The sequence below is a fragment of the Tachypleus tridentatus genome, chromosome 13 (assembly GCF_004210375.1).
Source record: "Tachypleus tridentatus isolate NWPU-2018 chromosome 13, ASM421037v1, whole genome shotgun sequence".
NCBI classification, from domain to species: Eukaryota; Metazoa; Arthropoda; class Merostomata; order Xiphosura; family Limulidae; genus Tachypleus; species Tachypleus tridentatus.
In genome coordinates, this window is record NC_134837.1 from 195,570,799 (window position 1) to 195,594,811 (window position 24,013).

General features: G+C 33.3%; 1 protein-coding gene across 5 annotated transcripts in view; it reads left to right on the plus strand.

The window, feature by feature from the left end:
• Positions 1–24,013, plus strand: part of LOC143237832 (uncharacterized) — a 247,443-nt gene that overhangs the window by 175,100 nt on the left and 48,330 nt on the right. For all 5 annotated transcript variants that reach the window (XM_076477475.1, XM_076477476.1, XM_076477473.1 and 2 more), the window contains 5 exons: positions 1,531–1,893; positions 3,434–3,535; positions 5,872–5,978; positions 18,200–18,391; positions 18,611–18,670. In XM_076477475.1, coding sequence (XP_076333590.1) covers positions 1,531–1,893; positions 3,434–3,535; positions 5,872–5,978; positions 18,200–18,391; positions 18,611–18,670 — 824 coding nt within the window. The remainder of the gene's footprint in view (positions 1–1,530; positions 1,894–3,433; positions 3,536–5,871; positions 5,979–18,199; positions 18,392–18,610; positions 18,671–24,013) is intronic.

The window sequence follows — 24,013 nt, forward strand, 5'->3', positions numbered from 1 at the left end:
TCTTCTAATATTAAACAGAAATGAAATTGGTACTGTTGACTGTATTCTAACAGAAAAGCTAACAAAAACGTGCAATTTCACAGGCATAGTTATAACATTAATTGCATTATATTCAAAACAAGTAAGTTATGTTTAGAAACTTTTAGTTCTAAAAGTAGCTGAACGGCTAACTCCAAAACAAGAATAATGGTTTGTTTACTGCAATAGGGCAATAGTAACCATAATATCCAAGACTAGAACATTCTGTCTAAAATTATATTGACTTTTCCATTAATGATAACATTTCAACAATTTTGTAACACCAGTTAATTACAGGAATGAATCTAATTCTAGTTTTCTATAATTGTGCATACAGCACACTATAATATATATATTCCTATTCTTTATAACATGAAAGCTTCCACCAAGTCACATTAGTCAATATAAGCTAGCTAAGCAATCTAGTTTTCTTGTTTCTTGTATCACTTTCTGAACATATATTTAGCTTTAAGTACAAAATCCCAGTAAGTATAATTATAACAAAAGTATATGATTATGTTTCCATAAAATATTTTGTCAACGTTTTATTTTTAACTTTGTTATCACTTGTAACCATAAACATGTTTAAGTAAACTTGGATTTATAACACTTTTGCTGCAGTTTCTAAGCTTGTTATAAATTAAATGCAAGTTTAGCTTTTGTATATTGTAACAAATTTTATTTAGTATTCAGTGTGAAATAGATTACAAATAAATGTCTAATGGCTCATGAATCAAGTACACTTTACCACTAACAGTTCATAAATCAAGTGCACCTAACAATTCATAAATCAAGTTCATCTTAACACTAATGGCTCATGAATCAAGTACATTTTACCATTGATGGCTCATGAATCAAGTAAACTTTACCACTAACAGCTCATAAGTCAAGTACATCTTAACACTGATGGCTCATGATTCAAGTACATATTAACTTTAATATGGCTTATAAGTCAAGTACATCTTAACACTGATTGTTCACGTTTCAAGTATATCTCAAAACTAATATGGCTCATGATTCAAGTACATCTTAACACTAAAAGCTCATGACTAAAGTACATCTTAACACTAACATGGCTTATGAGTCAAATATAACTTATGATATGTATTATATTTATTTAAGATAAATTTCCAATTTATTGTGTTTCATATATTACTTATTATAATTTCAAATAACTACAAATTTTAACTTAAAAATTAATTGAATTTTGATATTATCAAATTTATGATATATGCCAACAAAGTTGAAACATACAGTTTTCTTTCCCAATACAAATAATCTTAATATGTAAAAAATACAATTCATAATAACAGTTACTGCAAGTAGTTATTACAATTAATTATTTATATACAAAACATTACAGAGATGAAACAGTGTAATCCAAAATAAATCTGATATTCCCATAAAAAAAAGTTTCAACAACTTTAAGTATAGTCTTAAAATGTGTTAAATTACACAAGTTACTTGTATATTGTAGACAGCTCACTGAATGTTCATACTTTTCTCACATAGGAATCTTTACTTGTGAAGTCACTGACTGGGGAATGGTGCAGGATAAGAAACTGAATATAGCTGTGGTATCAGCACCACAATCTCTACTTGTTCCCTTAGTCCAGACTTTGAGAGAAGGAGAAAAGGCTGTAATCACGTGTCTTACAAAGGATGCTTCTTTGAGGAATGTTGGTTTCAATTGGCTGAAAGATGGAAGAATCTTAAATCCTTCCAAACAACCAGAGCTTATTGAGGATATATTTCCAACAGGAAGTCGAGTGGTTATCCATTCAGTAAAGAAATCTGCAACATACAGTTGTATTTTGACAACTGCAGCAGGAATGACTAGAAGAGACAGCAACTTAATGGTTTTGGACAAGACAAGTAAGTTTGAGATTACTTTTCTAATACACATACATTATATCAGTAGAAATGTTTCAGCTATGTGCTTGAACCTTAAAGTCTTACAAACGATTTATATTTTAACTAGCATTAGCAACCCTGGATTAAGGCATGGGCTTATTGGGCTGAAGCCCAGGGTCTCAATCTGTAACTGTAAATGCATTGCACATAGAAGTTCTGTCTTGAACGGCCCTCTATTAGTTGAAAAGCCTAGGACCAATAAAATCTTTAATCCGGCCTTGAGTAAGTGTAAGCATTGTGTTGTAGCCTTGAATTATCAAGAAGAAAATGTCACACTTTGAGTTTTTCTGTAATGCTTTATTAAACTTATTTCTGATGAGATTAAAATATTCATTATATTTGGTTTACCATTGCTTTTCTTAGAATGTATAAAGACATCCTTTTGTTTTCTTAAAAAGTATAAAAACACTCAGGGACAAAATATAATCTAGTGATTAGCATGCCAAGAGTATGATTTCAAGGATTCATGGTTTACATCTCAATATGCAGTACAGAAATTAAATGATATATTTGCGGAGTTTTCTGTTAATCAAATTTCCTATCCAAGTTGTTACTTTCTTCTTACAGCCAACAACACACAAAGCTGTAATACCCTTAGAAAATTTGAGTAACTTATTATTTCATCTATGTCATTGATGTAAATAAAAAAGAATTAAGGTTCAAATTAACACTGATCCCTGAGGTACCCTTTTATGACATTAACTAAGTTCAACTGTATTCAGTTTATAACAACCCTATGCTTTTTTCCATCTACTAACTTTCTGTCAGTGAGCCAGCCTGTTCAACACAACTACAAAGGTTAATTTTGGTTACAGCATTTTTTTATGAAACCTTGTCATATGCTTTCTGAAAACCCAGATACAACGAAGTAACACCATTCAAATATGTGACTAGTGACATCTTTAAAGAATATTGCTGGTAAACAGTAACCTAAGAGTTGATGTTGTTGTCTAACTGCCTTTTCTCTAGTCTGCCACTTGAAAATTTGGATTAAAGCAGAGAATCCTTGAGAACTATTGCCTAAAATTGTTAAACAAGTAAACATCATCATTACATTGAAACCAAGTTTTTACCATTACAAGCCTTTACACTAACAACTAATCAAGTGTGTGTGGGGGGGTTTAAGTTCTAGTTCTTCTGTAGTGAAATACAGAACAAAAAATGTTAATTATTGCTTACAATTAGTGGTTAACTAGTTTAATATCCTTTTAAAATTCGTAATACAAACTATTTATTTTTAAAATTGTAAATTGTGTAATAGTATTGTACTATCTTAGTTATGTATATTGTATAGTTTTTAAACTCGATTTTGTTTTTGTAAATTTTATAAAATAAAATGTTTTGTTGTTATTGTTGTCTTTTATATCATCTCATTGTAAAAGTGGCATATGAGTAGAAGATTTGATGTGATTAAAAGGAAGAGTCATGTTCAGTATGTTAAACTGCCCTTCAAGAATTGATTCAGAGTAATGTAGTTTTTTTTTCTTCTTTACCTGTATAGGAGATATTCCAAAGTGTCTTCCAGAAGAATACCAAAGTTTTGGATGGAATCTGACAGTAGCAAATAGTTATAATATTAAGTATTGTGGTAAAGGGTACATAGGTATGTATGTGCTCAAGACTGATTATCTTAAGAATCTTAACACTTACATCATGATTCATACTCTAGATCTGTTTTGATTCATTGGTTGATTTGTTTGTAACACTAGTATGGAAAGTTTATGATAGTCACAGTTTGATGGAATTGAGTAAAGATACCTTAAATAATTTAAAAATCTTCAAACACTGTATTCAAATTGTAATTATTATATTTCTTTGAAACGAGAATTTTATTTCAAATACAATTACCAAGTTTTATGTTAATGAAAATTAAATGAGAGGTCAAATTATGTGTACATAATTAAAAGTTAATCCTTTTGGTTATTCTTTTATCATATTATCACAACTATTCATGAAGTATTACATTAATGGTTGTTGTTCAGCACAGAGGTACACAATGGGCTGTCTGGGTTTTGTCTGATTATAACCTTACAAGTTGTTGTTTTTCCCTTACTTCATGGCTTTTTTAGCTTTGGTGATTTTGTTTTTCTGTGGGGTTGCAAGGTTTTGATTCAAGGATTTTATGTTCGATTCCATTGCTATCAGACTTACTCACCCTGTCTTTGTTATGGAAGAGCTGCAAAAGCCATCTGCTTCTATCAGAAATTTTAAACTGCTAACTAGAGGGGAGGTAAAAAAGACAACAGTGCAGCAGAAACTACTTGAAACATTCAAGGTGTTTATGGTGCAGAGTTCTCTATGAAAGAAAATGTCGAGGGGTGGTTTCAGAAGTTCAGATCAGGTGACTACAGCTTAAGTGATGCACCACGCTCAGGTCATCCTGTTGAGTTTAATGATGACTTGCTGTTGGCCACACTTGATGAAAATTGTGCTGTAACAGTTGAAGAACTAGCACAGAAGCTTAATTCAATCCATTCGACAGTTCACAGTCATCAGCAACAGCTTGGAAAGGTGCCTAAACTTGAAAAATGTGTTCCCATGATTTGAGAGAAGCCAACCTTGGAGCAAGAGTGGACATTTGCACTTCTTTGCTCTCTTGTCAACATAACTCACATATTTCGGACAGGTTAGTAATTGGAGATGAAAAATAGATATGTTGTAAAAATGTTAAGTGCTGCAGACAATGGCTCAGTGCAAGTAAACTGGCTAAAGCACAGCCCAAATAGACTTCTACCCTAGGAAAGTTTTATTAAGCATTTGTTAAGATATTGTGATCCACTTTGAGTTGCTACCACTCAGTGTAACAATTACATCAGACTTCTACTGTCAACAGATGGAGTGCTTGATTGTTGCACTGAAATAAAAGAGGCCTGCTTTGATCAATTGTAAAGGTGTTGTGTTACACCAGGATAATGCACGGCCCCATACAGCTAGGATCACATCCTCCTCATTTTCTAGACCTTGCTCCATCTGATTATTATCTGTTCTGAAGTTTGCAGAACTATCTTGATGGAAAAAGATCTTGGAACACATGAAGACTACCCTCTCTACATTCTTTTCCTCAAAACCCCAAAAATTTTACAGAAGTGACATTCAGAAGCTTATGAATCATTGGCAGGAAGTAATTAATAATAATGGAACATAAATTATTGATTAAATAGCATTAAAAGCATTTGAAATCCTTTCTCTTTTTCTGAACTTAAAACCGGACATTACTTTAGGAATGATGTGATATAACCATTCAGTGGTAGTTAACAGTTTTCACAGCTTTGGTAGATACATTGTTTTTATATTTTTAGTTTGTAAGAAATAATGTTTCTTCCCTTAAAATTTTAGGGGTTCTGAGATTGATCACCACTTTTATTATGTGTCTTAACATTTTGTGCCAGTGACATATCCTTCATTGTAATTCAAAAATAAGTTAAACATTATTTTTGCTAATGTTCCTTAACGTAGTCCCATAGCTGACAGGCTGATAAGAAGTAATAAATCTCTAACTGCAGTGTGTTACATAAGTTCATATATTTTGTTTCTTGATATTTTGTTTTTCTAATATAATGCATGGTTATTGTTTAGCTGCATCAAGTTTTTTGGGCTATACTCATTCTCAAATAGGTTTATGATAATGCTGCATATTTCTCAAAAAACAATGTTTGCTCATATATATATATATGATATATATGGTACTTATATGATATATATGGTATCATATATATGGTACTTAAACTCTAACATTTCAAAATTATTGTGTCCACCATGTGGAATTGAACCCCAGATTTTAGTGTTGTAAATCTTTAGACTTTCTTTTGTCCCTCCATGTGACCATTTTCTACTTTCAAACACCATTCTCTTTCTCAGTAATAATAATTTATAACTGAACAGGAACCACATCACATACTTGCAGACGTATCATAATATACTTTTTGAAATTTGAAACAGGAGAAGTAAGAAGACACTGTAGTCTCAAAGAGAAAGGTGTTGCTATTTGGGAAGAACCTGATTTTTCAAGCTGCTTATCGGAAGAGTTTTTACAAATAAGGGAACAGGTACTTTGTTGAACATTTTTGTAAGAGATTTCATTATAAAGTCAACTAAATGTATGTAGGTAACATGGATGTCTAATTCTCTCTTTATTCCTTCAGCATGTGTATGTGAATTTTTTATTGATTTCACAATTTAAAACTACTTTTCCCACCTGCCTCTGGAAAAATCTCTGCAGATGTTCATGGTAGGTAATGTGGTATTGGAATAGCTCATGAGTTGAACAGAAGTGGCATTATTAAGTTTTGATAATTTAAAGTCTCCATCAGTTTAACTTTTACAAAACTCTCTCATTTCTTAATAGCTGTTAACCTAATTTTGGAGCTAATTATTACAGAGTGGTTTAGTATAATAGCAATATTATGTCATATGAATATTCACGTTTTCTAGGAGTTGATTCTTTTATTTAAGAGCATCAACCTGTGAAGTCTCTATATTCAACATATAAATATATAGATAATAAACAATCACTTAATTTTATGATAAATAAGAATTATATCTTTACAACAGATTTACAAATACAACTAATTTGTGTCTGTGGATGAACTCCATCTGGGATATTTGTAGGGTATGTCAGTTGTTGTATTATATATGTGTTAAACTTTAAGCGAGGACAGATAGTTTAACATTTCACTGATACATTATTATCAGTGATGTTACTGTTAAGTTCATTATGTCAAAAAAAGTTATATGAGTTACTTATTCAGGTAATTGCTTACAGTAATTATTTAATGACAAGGAACTAAAATATAGAAAATAAAATTTGGAGACAGCTTGAATGGGTAAAGAATGAAACTTGATAACACATAACATGTGTACAACATTTCAACAAGTTTTTTTACAAGATGACGACAAAAGGTTGTGAAGACACTTTAGATTTATAATAAAGGCAGCTTCACTACCCATTCATTGTCTTCAAACTTTGTTATCTGGTATCTATGTTCTAGTTTGTTCTCAACTTTAACAATAACATAACATAATGTTTAGGGACAACAAGGGACCTATTGGACCATCTAGACTGTCCCATCCTCTAAACTAAACTAAAACTATTAAATAAAAAACAAAGTCTCAAAGCTACCCCTTATTATCATTCATATAGTTGTCAAGTTTTCTGTTAAACACATTTAAATTTACTGCCTCCATAACATCTGAAGGTAGCCTATTCCAAAGGCTAACCTCCCCATTAGAAAAATAAAACTGTCTTATCTGAAGATGACTCCTACCATGTCAAAATCTACATCTATGTCTCCTAGTCTTACCACTTTCATTGTGAAATATGATCAGAACTATTAATTTTCTTGACAATCATACACATGCTAATTTTTATTTTCAAGAAAAAACAGTATTTCTGTAGATACAACCTAAAATCTTATTTGCACATTGCATGGATGGATTATAAGACTAATCAACCTCTACACCAAGATTCCTTTCTTTCATGACACTGTTAAGGTTATTCCCATCCAAATTATACATATAATTCAAATTATGATAACCCACACACAATATCTTGCATTTATGATAACCAAAACACATCTGCCATTTATTTGCTTAACTCACTAATTGATTCAAATCCTTTTGTAAATCAGCAGCATCTTCTTCACAGCCAGCAACACCCAAGACCTTGATATAATTTTTATAATTTAAGTCATTTATTGACTAATCCTTCATCTTTATCATTGATGTAAATCAAACAGAGCAAAGGTCCTGAGACTGAACCGTAAAGCACTCCACTTGTACATTAATGCAGTTTGACTGAACTCCACTTATAATAATTGTCTGCTTGCTTCCTTCCATCCAAGTAAACTTACAGATTATAAACATTGTTATCTTATCTATTATACCACTTACATCAACCACAAATATTCATTTAGTGTTAAGAACTCCAAAAACGATACAGTATTAGGTGTCAGTATGGTTTGTTGTGATGCAAACATCATTTTCCTGCTAAAAACACTGAAACAGAAGGATACAAGATAGTTGAAGCTGCTTTTTAAGAAGATTTAAACAAATTGCAGACAGTGTTAAAAAAATGTTCAAATACTAGAGACCTTAATGGATGACTTCTAATGGATTATGAAAGAATCACACAAATTTTAAATTGAATGGGAACACCCATAATGTAGACTTTACAAACTGAGTGAAACAGCAAAGTGTATTAACCACTAGTTTGGAGAAATGGGAAATGGAAAAAACTGTTAAATGCAAATTTCAACCTTAATGCTTAGATGAGTGAGACAAAATTAAGGAAACTAGCTGAGATGAGTTCAAGAGTTCTACTAGAGAAGGTGTTCGACTCGTAATCTGAGTGTTGTGGATTCAAATCCCCATCACACCAAACGTGCTCACCCTATCAGCTGTGGGGATGTTATAATGTGCTATCAATCCCACTATTTGTTGGTAAAAGAGTAGCCCAAGAGTCAGCAGTGAGTGGTGATGACTAGCTGCCTTCCCTCTAGCCTTACACTGCTATATTAGGCCTGTCTAGCACAGATAGCACTTGTGTTGCTTTGCAAAAAGTTCAAACCAAAACCTACTAGAGAAAATGTAAGTATAGATAAGGCATAAATGCAAATGAATCAACATAAACGTTACTCAGGAGAAGGAAATAATGTTTGCAGTTCTAACAAATTGATCTTTCTGCTGTTGTTAAAAAGAGATAAAAAAAATTCTACAAAGTAAAACTAAGCAGGCAACATTTTTTGGCACACCAGAGAGAAAGTAGCAGAAAAATGTGAAAACAGGGAGAAGTCACCATCTGATGGTTTACAGGTACCTGCAGGCAAACTGCAGAACATAATAGAGGATGTTACATAGGAACCTTCCTAACATGTGATGAACACATTGAATTTGTTTGTTTGCTGCACAATGGGCTGTCTGTGATCTACCCATCTTGGTTATTGAAACCTGGATTATAGTGTTGTAAGTTTGCAGACAGGCCGCTGTGCCACTGAGAAGTATGAACATGTTAAGGAAGTTTCATACTCACATGATGAAACAGAAACACTGTAGAGAGTTTTCAGGGAGTAGTAAAGGTTTTGAAGTCACTTTGGAAATAAAATTAAACATAAATTCCAGTAAAACACTTGAATGTAAAAGTAAAGCTGTCCTTAATGAAATACAAAATATAATATTTTTGTTCATCATTTAGTGAACAGCTTAAAACCTGATACAGTGTTCTGTATAACTGTAAGGGTTATAAGTTATAATTAATCTATAGACATAACAACTCGTGCTTGGAAGTTTATTGTGGCTTCTTAAAATGCTTCAGCATATTACTTGAATGAAGTCCCTAAAGGATTACACATACTGCCTTAATATTTCACATACACTCTGTTGACCACAGATGAAGTTCAGTTGTTACAACCATGATAAAAGACAGTTTAGTACTTTTAAACATTTTCTAGAGCATATCCTATTAAATAATGTTCAAACCATAGTAAGAGATTTTGATTGACAAAAACGGATATAAACAAGTCTTTTTGGATGCATGAAAACAATTAGCACATATTTAAAAATCAATTTTTAGTCTTATTTCTTGTATTTAAATAATAATAAATAATATCTCTAGAAACCTTAAAAAGGATATTGGCCTTCCTATTAAGTTATTATATATTTAATAATGAGGCAGGTATTTCAAAAAATATATGCATTGTGGTAGGAATAAGTGTAAAACCACTGAATATGGATGTATATGTTATTGTCATTTTAAGAATATTGTGTGTCAACCCACCTGTGAAAAATGTTTATATATATATATATAAGAAGTATGACAGTCTAAAAATAATAGAGTATTGGCTAGAACATGTACAGAACATAAAAACTTCAATGAAAATAATGTTGTTGTTAAACAACATATTGAAAACATGAGAAAAAATAAGAATCTTGTTTGATCTAATGTTATTGGTTAAATACTGTAGTTTCCTCAACAACTGTGTATATGAATTGACATATGCAAATACATGATTTTATACATCTATATATGTGTACACATTAGTATAACATTTTGGGACAACATGGGACCTGTTAGTCTATTTTGGCTGTTTGACACTAAACTAAATTAACTTAAAAAAACAACTTTAAAGCCAGCCCTTATCATTCATACACTTATCAATTTTTTTTCTTAAACTCCCATAAATTTACTACATTTTCAACACCTAAAGGCAACCTATTCCAAAGGTCAACTGCCTTGTTAGAGTAATAAAACTGTTTCAGCTGAAGATGTACCCTAGATGATGCATCAACAATATAAATTCTTTTTACAATTTTAAATGCTTCAGTCAGATTCTCTCCAACTCTTCTTTTTTTTAAAGAGAAAACTGTTTGAGAAATTTCAACCTCTACTCATATAACAACAACTCTTCTGTCTCAGGCACAATTCTAGTAACTCTTCAATGAATCATTTCCAACAGTTCAATGTCATTTTTTAAGGTAAGGAGCCCAAGACTGAATGCAATATTTCAAATCTGGCCTAATCATTAACCTTTACAATGAAATTATAACCTCTATAGACTTGCATTCAATCAGTATTTCTATAGATATATCCTGAAATTCTATTTGCCCTACCTTAGCAACAGCACACTGCTTGGATGGGTTGAGAGACTGATCAACTATTACACCAAGATCTTTTTTCATTCATAACATTATTAAGGTTATTCCCATCCAAATTATATGTATGATTTAAATTATGATAACCCACCAGCAATATCTTACATTTATCATAACTAAAACACATCTGCCATTTCTTTGCCCAACTCACTAAATGATCCAAATCCTTTTGTAAATCAGTTGCATCCTCTTCACAGCTAACAATGCCCAAGATATCATCAGCAAATTTAAGTAATTTATTTACTATTCTCTCATCTATGTCATTGATGTAAATAAAAACAGGACAAAGATCCTAAGACTGACCTGTGAGCTATTCCACTTGTGACATGAATCCAATTTGACTATGCATCATTTGTAACAACCCTTTCCTTTCTTCCATGCAGCCACTGTTATCCAATTTGCTAACTTATCCCCTACACCTATAGAGATTTTTTTTTTACAAACCTATTATGGGATACCTTTTCGAATGCTCTCTGAAAATCCAAGTACACTAAATCTACACCTCTTTTGTAAAGCAAAATTATTCCCTTAATGAAACCACATTGATTATTCAACAAAATTCTAAACTTTGTTAAATGACTTTGTAAAGCATCTTTTAGACAGACCTTTCTAAAATGTTTCCTACAATTAATGTAAAATTAAACAGTTTACAGTTACTGGGAAAATTGTTAGTACCTCCCTTCAAAAGAGGATCTTTATACAGTACTTTCCTTCCACTCAAAAGATTAGCTTTTCTCATATTTTTGCTGCCCTCTATTCACGAACATTTTTAATGCATGCTACAAGCCTTTAACCCTCCCACTTTTGGAATTATAAGTTGCAAGACATCTCTCGTGTAAATCACTATACCTCACTCTCCGCTAACATGACTCTCTCTACGTGCCAACACCAAACTATCACTTTCTTTAACTTCGTTCACATTAACTAAGTTCAACTTTGTTCAATTTCAACTGAAATTTCTTTGAGAGCATTTGATTTACCCATGTTTTCTGTGCATTTTAGCTGATTTCATATCACCCATGAATTCAGAAGTCATTGTTATCACCACTTTTGGTGTATATCACTCATCTGTTCTTGCACTTTTGGCCACATGTGCAGTCAATCAGTCGAGAGATTTTTTGGCCTTTGTTTGCTTGGAGATGAATCACTGTATGGAATGCACATTATCTCCTATTCATGTCCTTATCCATCTTGTACTATTTGAACCTTTTACAGGTGTAGGCTGATGATAGTTTTGATAAACCCACCCACCCATTGCCAGAGTTTGCACCTTTTTTCATCTTCCAAAGGATTCTGTTCAGCCCTCATCTGTTTTCCCAAAACCTATATTTTAGTTGTGTTATTTCTTGATAGTGCTTTTGTTTCCCCATTTCATTTTGTTTAGCTTTACACTGTGCTTTGCTATTCTGTTTGGTGACAACATTGATATGCCTGTTCACAACAGGCTTCAGGTCTGTCTGGATCACCAGTTGTGGTCTCATATTACCTATTTAGGGGTACATGTCCCAAATTTCCTGTTCATCCTACTTCTACACCATTTTCCTGCCTTGTTTTTTCTTCTTTCTCTTCTATCTGAGGTTTTCCACGTGAACCTTATGAGGTTTTAAGGACATTTCACCCTTCTGCAATGCTATATTCTCTCATATACATATGAGTCATTCTTATAGCATCATTTTTATGATGTTTAGAATGTGACACAATTACCACATTAACCTTGTTTTTGTGGGTAACTTCTATCTAACAGGAGTCTGTCTTTTCTTACAAGAGATCCAGTGTTTTACATCTGAGCTGAATATGGCTCCAGTTCTGTTTCCCAACCTCATGCTTTACATCTATGACTATCACTGTTTTCCAAGGTACTCCTGTTTGCCACTTGGTGATGATACATGATGTCTCTTTCCTCTTCCTTGAGATCCTTAGTCACACCAGTGTCTATCCAAGACAGTCCATGATCTCTTACTTGTTCCATATATGATTTTCTCCTGTAAATTTGTTCATTATGGAGTAGCATATCTTTTAGGGGATTACACTTCCACATGTATGTGAACAACTAGAGGGTCCTCACATTGGTAGGATCCTTCCCTCATCCTCCCTGATACTTTGTACATCTATTTGTTTTCTTCAACACCAATCTTAGTCTGACCCTACCTTCTCTAATATTCCATTTTATGGATTTGACCACTTGGGTTGCTCTGTCTGCTCTTTAGTTCATATTGGTAAGGTTATATAGCTCTTGGGGTGATGGTCACTTCTGAAACTTGTCATACCCCTAGACAGGACCCTTCATGACCAATTAAACCTTGTACAGGATTCTTGGATGTTTCTATACACATTCTTTCCCCCATGCATATTGATCTTCATTAGTGTTCAACAAGGTCCATATGTCAGCAGGAGACCTGGTTCCTCCTCCACAGTGTGTGAGTTACATCTTTTTTTGCCAATGGGTCTTGGGTCGATGGAGATTTCTCTTCATACTAATGTTCTCATACTTCTGGCTGTTCATCAGGCTTTGAATCACTTATTTTCTCTTGCCATTCACTGGCAACTTATGATCCATTCTGACTTTTCTAACAAGTGACTTCTTTTGCTCACCCAGGTGGCATCAGGTCCTGATCCACATGTTTTGCACTATAGATCTTCCTTATTGGATTCATACACATCAAATTATTTTGATGACAGATCACATTATGTGTGCTTTCTCTCTTCATTGTCTTTTCCATCCAGATCGTTTTTATCCCAACTTGTGGTCCCTGCATGTTGCCAATTTTCAGTGGCACTTTCTGCATCTGTGTACACCCCTTATTGTTGCCTTTGCCACTGCTGCCAATCCAAATTACCTCAGATTTGGTCCCCAGTTGGTGCTTCAACCAGAATTGGTCTCATCTGTTTCTTTATGTTTACTCTTCTGTCCATTTACTTATTTTGGTGGTCTTCTCCATCCATGCTCCTCCATGCATAGCCCTTCTTGTTGCTCCTTTATGGCCCACTGAACCTTGGTTCCCTCAGTTCCTCCAACTGCATGTGGTTATTCTCTTTCCTTTTATTTTCTGTCCTGACCTCCTCAATCAACCTAGTCACCAGTGCTCCATCCTGCATTGTCTGCCCTCCATATTCATACCTAGCTTTTATTATGTCCTTCACAAGGTTCTCTGGTTTCTCTTATAAAATAGCTTCACGTTTAGTTTGTTCCATTTGCCCTTCTTCTTTGGCCATCTGCATATGCAAGTAGGACATTTCTTGCTTTTGGGCAGTGGCTTGAGGTTTACAGGCTTTTCATACAACAGTTTCTTGTATCTCCAAGTTTCTTACATGGCTATTTGAGAGTGGTTCTTCAGTGTCCTTGATTTTAGATGTAAGGTGGCATTACCACATACCTTCCATTTTTTGCATTTCTGCATGGTTTTTACTTCTTCTATCCTTTCCATGTTGATCCATTCCTCCTGCTCTGTCAGCCATCTAGATGTCCTTTGCTCCTGGTGTGGGACATTATCATGGTCCTTCATGCCCTTACCTAATCTCCATTCTAACCTCTGTCTGTGTGCTTCCTGTTTCACCACTCAACCATGGTGTATTTCTTACTTCTCCCAGCCTGCAGTCATCATGGGTCAGTTAATTTTGCTCTCGATGTTATCAGGTCCTTGTTCCACTTCTTCCTTGTCTTTTATCTGTATCATTCTTTCCTTTCTACAGTCACTGAGGCTTCTGATGTTCAGGTCTCCTTTTCTCTTATCTGCCTCTCATCAATTGTCATTTCTGTTCTCCTCCTGATCTGAATGGACTCCTCTGTCCTGTCTTTGCCCTCAGTTGTTATTTTGCTTGCACTGCTTCCTTCCAGGATTCTCACTCCCCCTGTTTCTCTTCCTGTGATTTTTTTCCTGATTACACTAACCAATTAGGTTTGGTGTTTAGGCCAGGTGGCTTATTCCTCATTGTCTCCTTCATTGTGTGATTTCTTTCATGTTTCCTCACATCAACTACATCACCTTCTTTTCTCTCTTGCCTCTCATCTTCATTGGCCAATGGAGTAGATTCTACTAAAGGACATGTAGAGGACTTTGCACTACCTACACCACATTTCTGTTTCTGCTTCCATGTAATATTTCCTACTGTCTCTGACTATTCTTCTCACTTTGATGTGGCTGTGACATGAGATAAGTTTTAACTAATGTTTTCTTTTTTTTCAGAGGCACCTGCTTCTGTTTCAATTTAGATCCTGCTCTGTGTTGAGATGTGCCTGACCAGGTATTCTGTTTGTATCCTGAATGGGTTTCACATAAATGGCTTATAAACCATTATAAGCATAAACAATTCAGTTCAGAGTAGGATGGTGGTGTTCTTCTAGTATAGAGGGAGTTATAATATCCTACAGATGGGTGATTTTCCTGGAGTTGAGACACCCAAATGCAGTTCACCCTGCCAATTTGATGCTCTCCTCTTACCCTTTTGTGGATGTTGGTACCCAGGATGTGAGGTTTTCAAGGTCAAGTAAATTAATCACATAAGTTCTCATCAAGTTTCATGTTGTCCATCTTCCTCTCTCAATTGCTGTTCTATGTAATGGATTCCAGGAAGTCTTCATGGCATATTTGTACTTCCTTCTTAGGTTTCCCTTCTTATGAGATTGTTAATGACCTGGGTCATTTTGGGCTTGTTTACAGTGAGGGAGGCTAAGTATGTGCAATGAACTTCCTTTGGATTTTGGATTACTTATTCCTGGATTTAAAGGACTGAACCACCCTGTGAATTCCTGGAGTCTTCTGATAGGTATCTTCTGGACTTTAGGTCTTAAGGTGAAAACAGTATAGGCCCTTATCTTACCTTTGCAAGGATGTTTGTACCCAGTGAGTTAAGATTTGGATGTACTCAACTCACTGAGTGTGGTCCATCCTGCCCTATCCACTCTACACCTAGAGGCACATCATCTCTTACCCACTTTTCAGTGTGACATTGAGTGATTTTGCTTCTTTTATCTCTGTTTGTTGCACCATCTTCTCCCATGTAGATGTGGTCTCTTCTTGTTTCACCATGTCTGGTCCTCCTGACCTTTCCACTTTTCCTGCTGAAAGGTACTTGGCTCATGTGAGTTGCAGTGACCCTCCTCAGATCTTCTGTATTCTTCACAATTAAGGGGGTGCCCTTCAGATGCTTCCAGGGGATACATCTTTCTTTCCCTGGCATTGGTCCCTCCCCCAATTCAATTTGGGATTTAAGGTAACCTTGTGAAAAGAGGGAGATTACCATATTGAGAGTTATAATTTTCTAAAGTAAAATGTATATCTTATAGGTACTTTGCTCTACTCGTACTTACCACCCTTCCTCCCCTTTATCTTGCGGTGCTTGCATCTTCTACCAAACTTGGATAGTTCAGTGGTGGCATGTGGAGGAAGTCATGTACATCATGTGATAGTAGTGGTCTCCTATTTGTGGATAGGTGATGTATTGTGATTTGCATAAGAGACATGTTAGAACTTTGGATTCCAAGAGTGAGGAGGCTGAAGACTTGTATCATACAAATAGCAGGTAGCATAAAATGAGAAAATCTAATCTTGTAAGAAGAGGGAAATACATTTTCAGGAAAATTATAACATTACATTAGCTAATTTACAATCCTTTGATGCCTTTAGGACTGACATAAAATAGTAGCAAGTGGCTCACATACAAGGTTTGTATATACATAAGTAACCAATCTTCAGTTATTTGCATTTCACTTTTATCTGTTTCTATGCATGAAATATTTATTTACCTCTGTTAAAATGTATTGCTTGAAACAATAAGATTCTACTGTTAATAAGATGTGTCTCAAAGGATCCACAATAGGGACTGCATTAAACAAACTAGTGACTGTTTCAGCTTGCTTACTTTTATAGAAGGCTTGTTGGTTATGAACTGCTACTAAGATAGCTGTGATGCAAAACATTTAGCAATTCCTGACTCTGGAATTAGTTATCATTTTTTAATTTTTTTTTATGTTATAATATGTTGACCACACTACATCTCCTGTATTTAGTGTCAGCAAGTCCGTTTGCCTAATACCAGAGTTCATCAGGCTGGTTGGGACAGGACTGATATAGTAGTATATGCATCATCAGTTTTCTTGAAGAGATGTTAGGATTTGAACTAGATTAAGCAGATTACTTGTAATTATTACCACTTGCATTTAAGTGATTTACAAGTCAGATGTTGTAGTTAGGAATTAATAACACAACAGTTTGTTTTTAACACTGAATATTCTATTTGTATAAACTTTGACTATCATTTGCAAGAATCGGTAAACCAGCATGCTAATTTTCCTGTTCCCAGAATTGGCCAGTTAGGTAATTGGTTTAAATGATAGAAAACTACATCAATAATTCTGAAAACCATAAAAAAAAATTTAATACATGTGTGACAACACACAATTTTGTGAAAGTTGGTAAACCAGCAAGCTAATTATCTTTTTCCCAGAATTGGTCAGTAAGGTAATCAGTATAGATGATAGAAAACTACATTAGTAATTCTGAGAAACCATCAAAGAAAATTTAATGCGTGTGTGACAACAGACAATTTTGTGAAATTTGGTAAAACGTGAAGCTGATAAATAAGTACAGACCTAAGATGGTTTTGTGGTTGCTGAGCTGAAACCTTCCTACATCAGTAGAAGTTTGCATTATCAACTGTTCTAAAACACTAGTTTATTTTCATTCTTTATAAAATCCAACTTTCCGTATTATGCTGATAGATGGTATTGTGTTTGTACTTGAGGTGTATTATTATTTATGTTTGTTCCCTACATAGTTTTTTATTTTTATGATGTGGTTGTTTTTATTTTTTTCTTTGTTGTGTTCAATCATTTCCTAGTATTTATTTTTATGATGTGTTTACCCTTTGCCATGTTTATCATGTATTTTTCCTTATGCTATGTTTGTAATGTGACTCTCTTTTACTCTAGCTGTAAAGATTTATGGGAATGGCTTATCCATATATTGCAATCTCTTGTATTTTGTTTACAATATGCATATGATATAACAATACATAATTAAGTCAAGTTATTATATAAAATCATTCTTTGGGTACATGTGAACAGATAAGCAAGGCATGACTTAGAACAGTTTCCAAAGTGGTCATGGGGTCATCTGGCTGAGAAACACTGGTTTAGAGAGAGTTGAGCAATATATATGAGTATTATATCAAATTTAAATTTTATTTATAATAAAAAGAATTATAAAATAATCTACAATATTGAAATTAAAGATATTGGCTTGTTTCTTACTGTTTCTCTTTTTGGCATTTTTTCAGAGTTTCTTACAATGGATTAAAAAAATTAATATGTATGAATGGATAGCATGTCATGGTCACACAACTACTTGTCAGTTACTTTGTTCTTGTTTTATAATTATCAATAAATGTTCCTTAAGAAAGGAGACTTGTGATTAATTCTGAGTATTACATACAATTTAATTTTTTGGACATTTTAGGTACTTGTAGTTTTTGAAGTCCAGTACTGAACAAATCTTCTACACAATGTATGATCAGCAAAAAATAACAAGTAATTTACTAGAATATTATGAAATTTACTACCCTTTGAGATAGTATAGATTTGATATACTAGGTGTTACCAACGTTATTCTATTTTTATTTCTAGTTTGAGAAGTTAACACTAGGCTACTTGGAAAATAACATATCATCTATTGCTATAAGTTTGAAAAAGTACTTGGAGACAAAGATTAAGACAATGCATTACAGAGAAGGAGCATCTGTTCTGGACCTATTAAACAAAGTGCACAGTTTTCACCAGCAAATTTCAAGTCAAAAGGAAGTTACAGATACAACTGAGGTAAACAGCTATTTCTATTTTATTTTGTGGTAGATATTTTGATACTAGAGTGAAAGAAAAGCAAATGAAATATGTACATGTGTATGTTTTTAATAAATTAAATTATGTTCAGTAATGTCAAAAATATTTATCTTTGAAAATGTAAATATGGTTTTATTGAAAATGTGTGTTATTATTATAACAGCACAGAAAAATTAAAAGATGCAGTTTTTTTTTCAGGTTTTGTTGGATATTGCTTCCCTCCTGCTGACCAATTCTTATGTCATTCATAAACAATCAGTAAGTTAAAAGAATCTTATATTTCTCAATATGCAAACACCACAAAGACTGTATTTACCAAGAAATATATTTTCTTACTTGTTCATATGAATGTTCAATTCCTGACAACATTGGTATACAAAAAGTGCCTTTCAAGATTAATACAAGTTTTACAAGTAAAGAAGAAAGAGTTAAAAAAAAAAAGTAAAGGTAGGGGTTGCTAATATCAACCCTTCTAAAACTACATTAGGGATGGTATTTGCATAATGACACAGGCATACAATGTAATAAATGTTAATGGACAAAAATAGCAAAAATTAAACTCAGTTGTGATTAAGTAACTTTAATAGCTAAATGTATATTGCTGTATTTTAATGCAGTGTTTCAATAGGCATAGAAAGGTTGTACTTATAGTCAGGTTTTTAGTACAATAAGGTTTCACTGTAATATTTACTGTTTATCTATTTTTGGCTGGTAATTCCTGTTTTACCCTGTACTTAAGCTTTTAAAGAAACACTGAACTTTTGTAACAAAGCTAACTTCAAAGGGTAATGATAACATCATTTACACTAGAATATTTTTTTATTATTTACTACTAGTTATTAATAATACTTATAAAAGTAGATACACTATTTGAAACTATGTCATCTCAGTGAAATTGGTTGACACCATTGTTTTGGTTTTTCAGTTATTTTGTAATAAAAAAGAATAACAAGAAATTCGAATATTTTGTTATAATATTACAGACATTCCCAGAACTTGTAACTCAGTCATTACATAGATATTGTCATGAAAGGAAACATTGTGTAGTATTGTAAAGTTCTGAGGACTTATTGAGAAGATATTTAAAATAATTTAAAATGCCATTTTCAATGAACCATCTGAGCCATCTTTCAATGGGCAATGTTACTGCCTACCTGATAAAAAAGACAGGTATTGATAGATAAGAAAATCATAAAATAAAGTTCATCAACAATATAAAAGCTACGATAATAACAGCTGAATTTTATTCTTAAGGTTGTGTATTCGATTATTTTCTTGTAGCCATCTTAAAATTGATTGGTACTAAGAACAAAGTTTTGAAAAATGCCACAGCAAATGAACAACAATTTTTTTACAGAATTAATAATATTAATACTTTATTTGTTATTAAAATAACAACAATAGTGAGGTAGAATGCAACATCTGCACACTTACTAGTGGAAACTTCCTTACCTTTTTGTCAATAATGTACACTTACAAAGACAGGCTGATTTTAAGACAGGAAATAAAAGCTTATTGAAGAAGTGGAAATAAGCATGAGATATTTTTTAACAGTTAGTTTATCTATATTGTGATTAAAAGAGAAATTTTGCAATGTTGCATCAGGATTTAGAAAAAGCTTTGATGATACTATATAAATCAAAAGGACGAATAATGTTTATCCCCACTTAAGAAATATATATTTAACTGGATAGGAGATAAAGATATTGAAATTAAAGAACAGATTAGACAATCACCAAGTTTTCTAAATTTGAATTTTAAAATTATAAAGTAAAATAACAATTTAAATTGGTAATTGTTTAGCCTATTCTTTATATTTTTTATCCCCACTTATCACTACACTCTGTTCATATATGACAAAACTATCACAGCTAACAAGCATGTGTACTTATGGAGAACTGGTAATTCCTCAAAAGACTTTTTTTTTCATACTAGTGAGCTTTCATTGTGTAGTGTATTACTCAATGCAAATTTTCATTAGTACTGTTTTTATTTCACATCATAACGTGTGTTATTAACAATGTGGCCCAGCATGGCCGGGTGGTTAAGGCACTTGACTTGAAATCTGAGGGTTGCAGGTTTGAATCCCCATCACACCAAACATACTCACCCTTTCAGCCATGGGAACATTACAATGTGATGGTCAGTCCCACTATTCATTGGTAAAAGGGTAGCCTAAGAGTTGGCGGTGGGTGGTGATGACTAGCTGCCTTCCCTCTTGTCTTACACTGCTAAATTAGGGATGGCTATTGCAGATAGCCCTCATGTAGCTTTGCACAAAATTAAAAGACAAATGAACAGCTAACAATGAAATTTATTCCTGACAACTACAGTATGGCCCGTAAGTCCCTACCCATCCATATATCTTATGTATCCAGGGTTTCACGAGTATTCTTGCACTCATGTACCCACATACTTGTCACAATATACTCTTCAAGTGTAAATGGGCTTACATTGGCCATATTTCTCTGAAAAAAAAGAAACAAATTTATAATACATGCGTAATTGAATATAACATAATAACATATGGATTGGTAAGGACTTACGGGCCACCCTGTATAAGGAAATGTTCTAGAATTTTTAATATAACTTTTGTTTTATTTTGAATTTATTTATTACTGTGATGTAATTTTTTTAGATCAAGAAGAAAGAGAATTTGAAATTTTTTACAAGTTACAAAAATAAATATATTTCTGATATAAGATGACCAAGTGACAAAGTAAAGACTTGGGGACTAAATAAAAAGAATCGTTGTGTGTGACGCTTCTGTTCTTATTTAACAAAATATATTGATCTATTGGAAAAAGTTTAGAGGAGGGATACCAAAGATAAACATGAGAATGGAAGGGTTGTCTGTTGGGTATAATTTAAAATTTCTTTATTATTTTAGTTTTGTAAGAGAGGAGTATGAGATGATCTGATTGAAGATTACAGGATTATCCTAGGGATAAATAGGATAACATTTTCTGATTTCTTTCAGTTGTAAGGGTAGAATAAGATAACACAATTTTAATATTTTGAAATGATTGGCTGAGTTCTACAGTTAAGACAATTTTTGTTTTGATTCATTGAAAAGGTGGCTGACTGATTATCCATTAATGATAATGGAGGCTGGTACCTTACAGGAGTTTAAATGAAAATTAGATGATTTTTCTAAAAACTAAAGAGTTGATTTAATTTAATTTTTGTCACTGATGGGGGTGGATGATACCCAGTCTTAAAAGACCAACTGTTATCCATAATGTTATAAGTAACTATGGCAGAAGGATTCATGGTTATAAAGGAACCAACATAAATGAAATATAATGGTTGTTGGTGTTTGGAGGACTTCTGTTATTTGTTTTTAGGTCATGTACATAATAGACAGTACTTGTGTATTTATTCCTGTGAACTGAGAGAAAAGTTGTATTACAGAGTTGTATAGAATACCATTTCTTAACGTTGTTTAACCCATCCTATTACCTCGAGAATTAGTAAAACATTAAATTAAAATAACAACTTATATGGCATAAACTGAGGTGTTTTGGAAGTGATACATTTATAAATATACTGTGCTTCAACAGTCTGACCTGGCACTCTGAGGTGATTGACATACAATGTTGGGTGTTTCTTCATATTCCATTAGGAGTAGAAAAAAGAACTGTAAAATTACTTCATGAATGAAATCAGACGTTAGTGAGAGTGAATTTTAATATGAAAGGCTGCATCTTTCCAAGTGTCACTCATTATTCTTGTTATTTTTGTTCTCACAATTAAATCTTTTATGCTTCTAGTGTGTGTATCAATATCCCTTACTCTTAATTTTGACAATTAAAACATTTACACCCTTGTGCAAATTGATCGAAACAGGATGGAAAATTACAAATTTTTCAATTGTTTGCATTTTATTTCTGAGAATCTAAAATTACTCACAAATTAATACATGATATGACTGCCTTTATTTTTCAGAAGATCATTAATCCGCTTTGGCATTGAGTCCATGAGTTGACTGCAATCTTTACTAATTTTTAGATCGTGGTACTGCACCTCAATTAGCTTATCTTTTGTAGTACAGTCTTTTCCCCGAAGTCTTTCTTTACAAATTTCCCAAAGATTTTCAACAGGATTTAAGTCCGGAGAGTTTCCAGGCCAGTCCAGCACCTTTATTCGCGTTGTAGTCATAAAATTCTTCACAAGTTTCGATGTGTGGCATGGAACCTGATCTTGCTGAAAAATGCCAGATCCATCTGGAAATCTCTTTTTCAATTTTGGAACGACTCTTCTCTGCAAAACTTTGATGTATTGTGGTCCTTGCATCATACCTTCTACGATATGTAAGCTTCCATGCCATAGTAGCTGAAAAAGTCCCAAAACATCTTCTTCAAGGGATGTTTTATGAACTGATTGATGTTAGATTCTTGAAGTTTCTCACCTGGAGATCTGCAAACATGCAGACTTCTTTCACCCTGTACGAAGAAATGAGTCTTGTCACTGAATAACACCTTCCTCCATTGTTCTTGCATCCAGTTCTTGTATTTCAGACCTCATTGAGTTGGTAAGAAGTTGTTTTTTGACTGGTATCCTTGCCCTTCTAACGCAATTTTGAATGGCATAATATTCCTCAAAATTTCGTCACATATCCCAAAAATAGATCGACCATACTGCAAAACCCAGCCAATGATGCCATCTGTGTGAAAAAATGACTATTAAAGGAAATCAGCGGGTCCAGCGAGCATAATTTTTGCATGGTCTTTCAATTAACAACCTGAATGGATAGATGGCTGTTTCTATATCTCACACCAGACAATGAACATTTAAAATACTTGATTTAAAGGACATGCACATGTTTAAATTTAGAGGTTGTGGAAACACATACAAATAACTAAGTAAGAAATTCTTTTGGTCAGTAAACTGTTTTCATCATTTATTGAATGTAGCACATGGTGGTATGGTCTCTTCATGGGCATTCAAAAACATTTGGTGCACTGAAGAAATTGGTGGGCACAACAAATCTTATAGAACATTTGACCATTTTCTCTTGGCACAAGTACTCTTTTGAAGCCAGTATTTGAGTTTATTGTTTAAATTTTACTGTAAAGTTCATGGTGAAGCTTTACCCTTGTTGAAATTTTTAAATTTTATAAACATTTACTCGACTTTCTGCACAATAAAGATTTTTACATGTGGCAAAAAACCTTGAACGATGCTCTCACCCCAACACATATTAACATGTAATAAACCTCTATGATATGATCATTATAAAGCTATAGCTTTCAACCAGTAGAAGGGTGACATATCATTCATGGTCAGTAATCTCCATAAGCATTAGCATAGCTTACAACCAATAGAAGGGTGACATATCATTCATGTGAAGTAACCCCCTTGAGCACCAACATTTGGACAAAGGCTTATGCTTCACGAGGCCAAATAAATATGTAAGAAATAGGGAAGAAGAACAAAAGGTTCAGCAAAGAGGTGAGTATATGTTCAAATGTATTTTAAGGTAAGGAAAATGTTAACTTTAGAAATGTTTACTAACCTTTTAACTTAACCTCCCACTCTCCTTCTGACATGTTTATTTTACCTCACCAAGAATGAACCTTCTGTTCAAGTGCTAGTGCT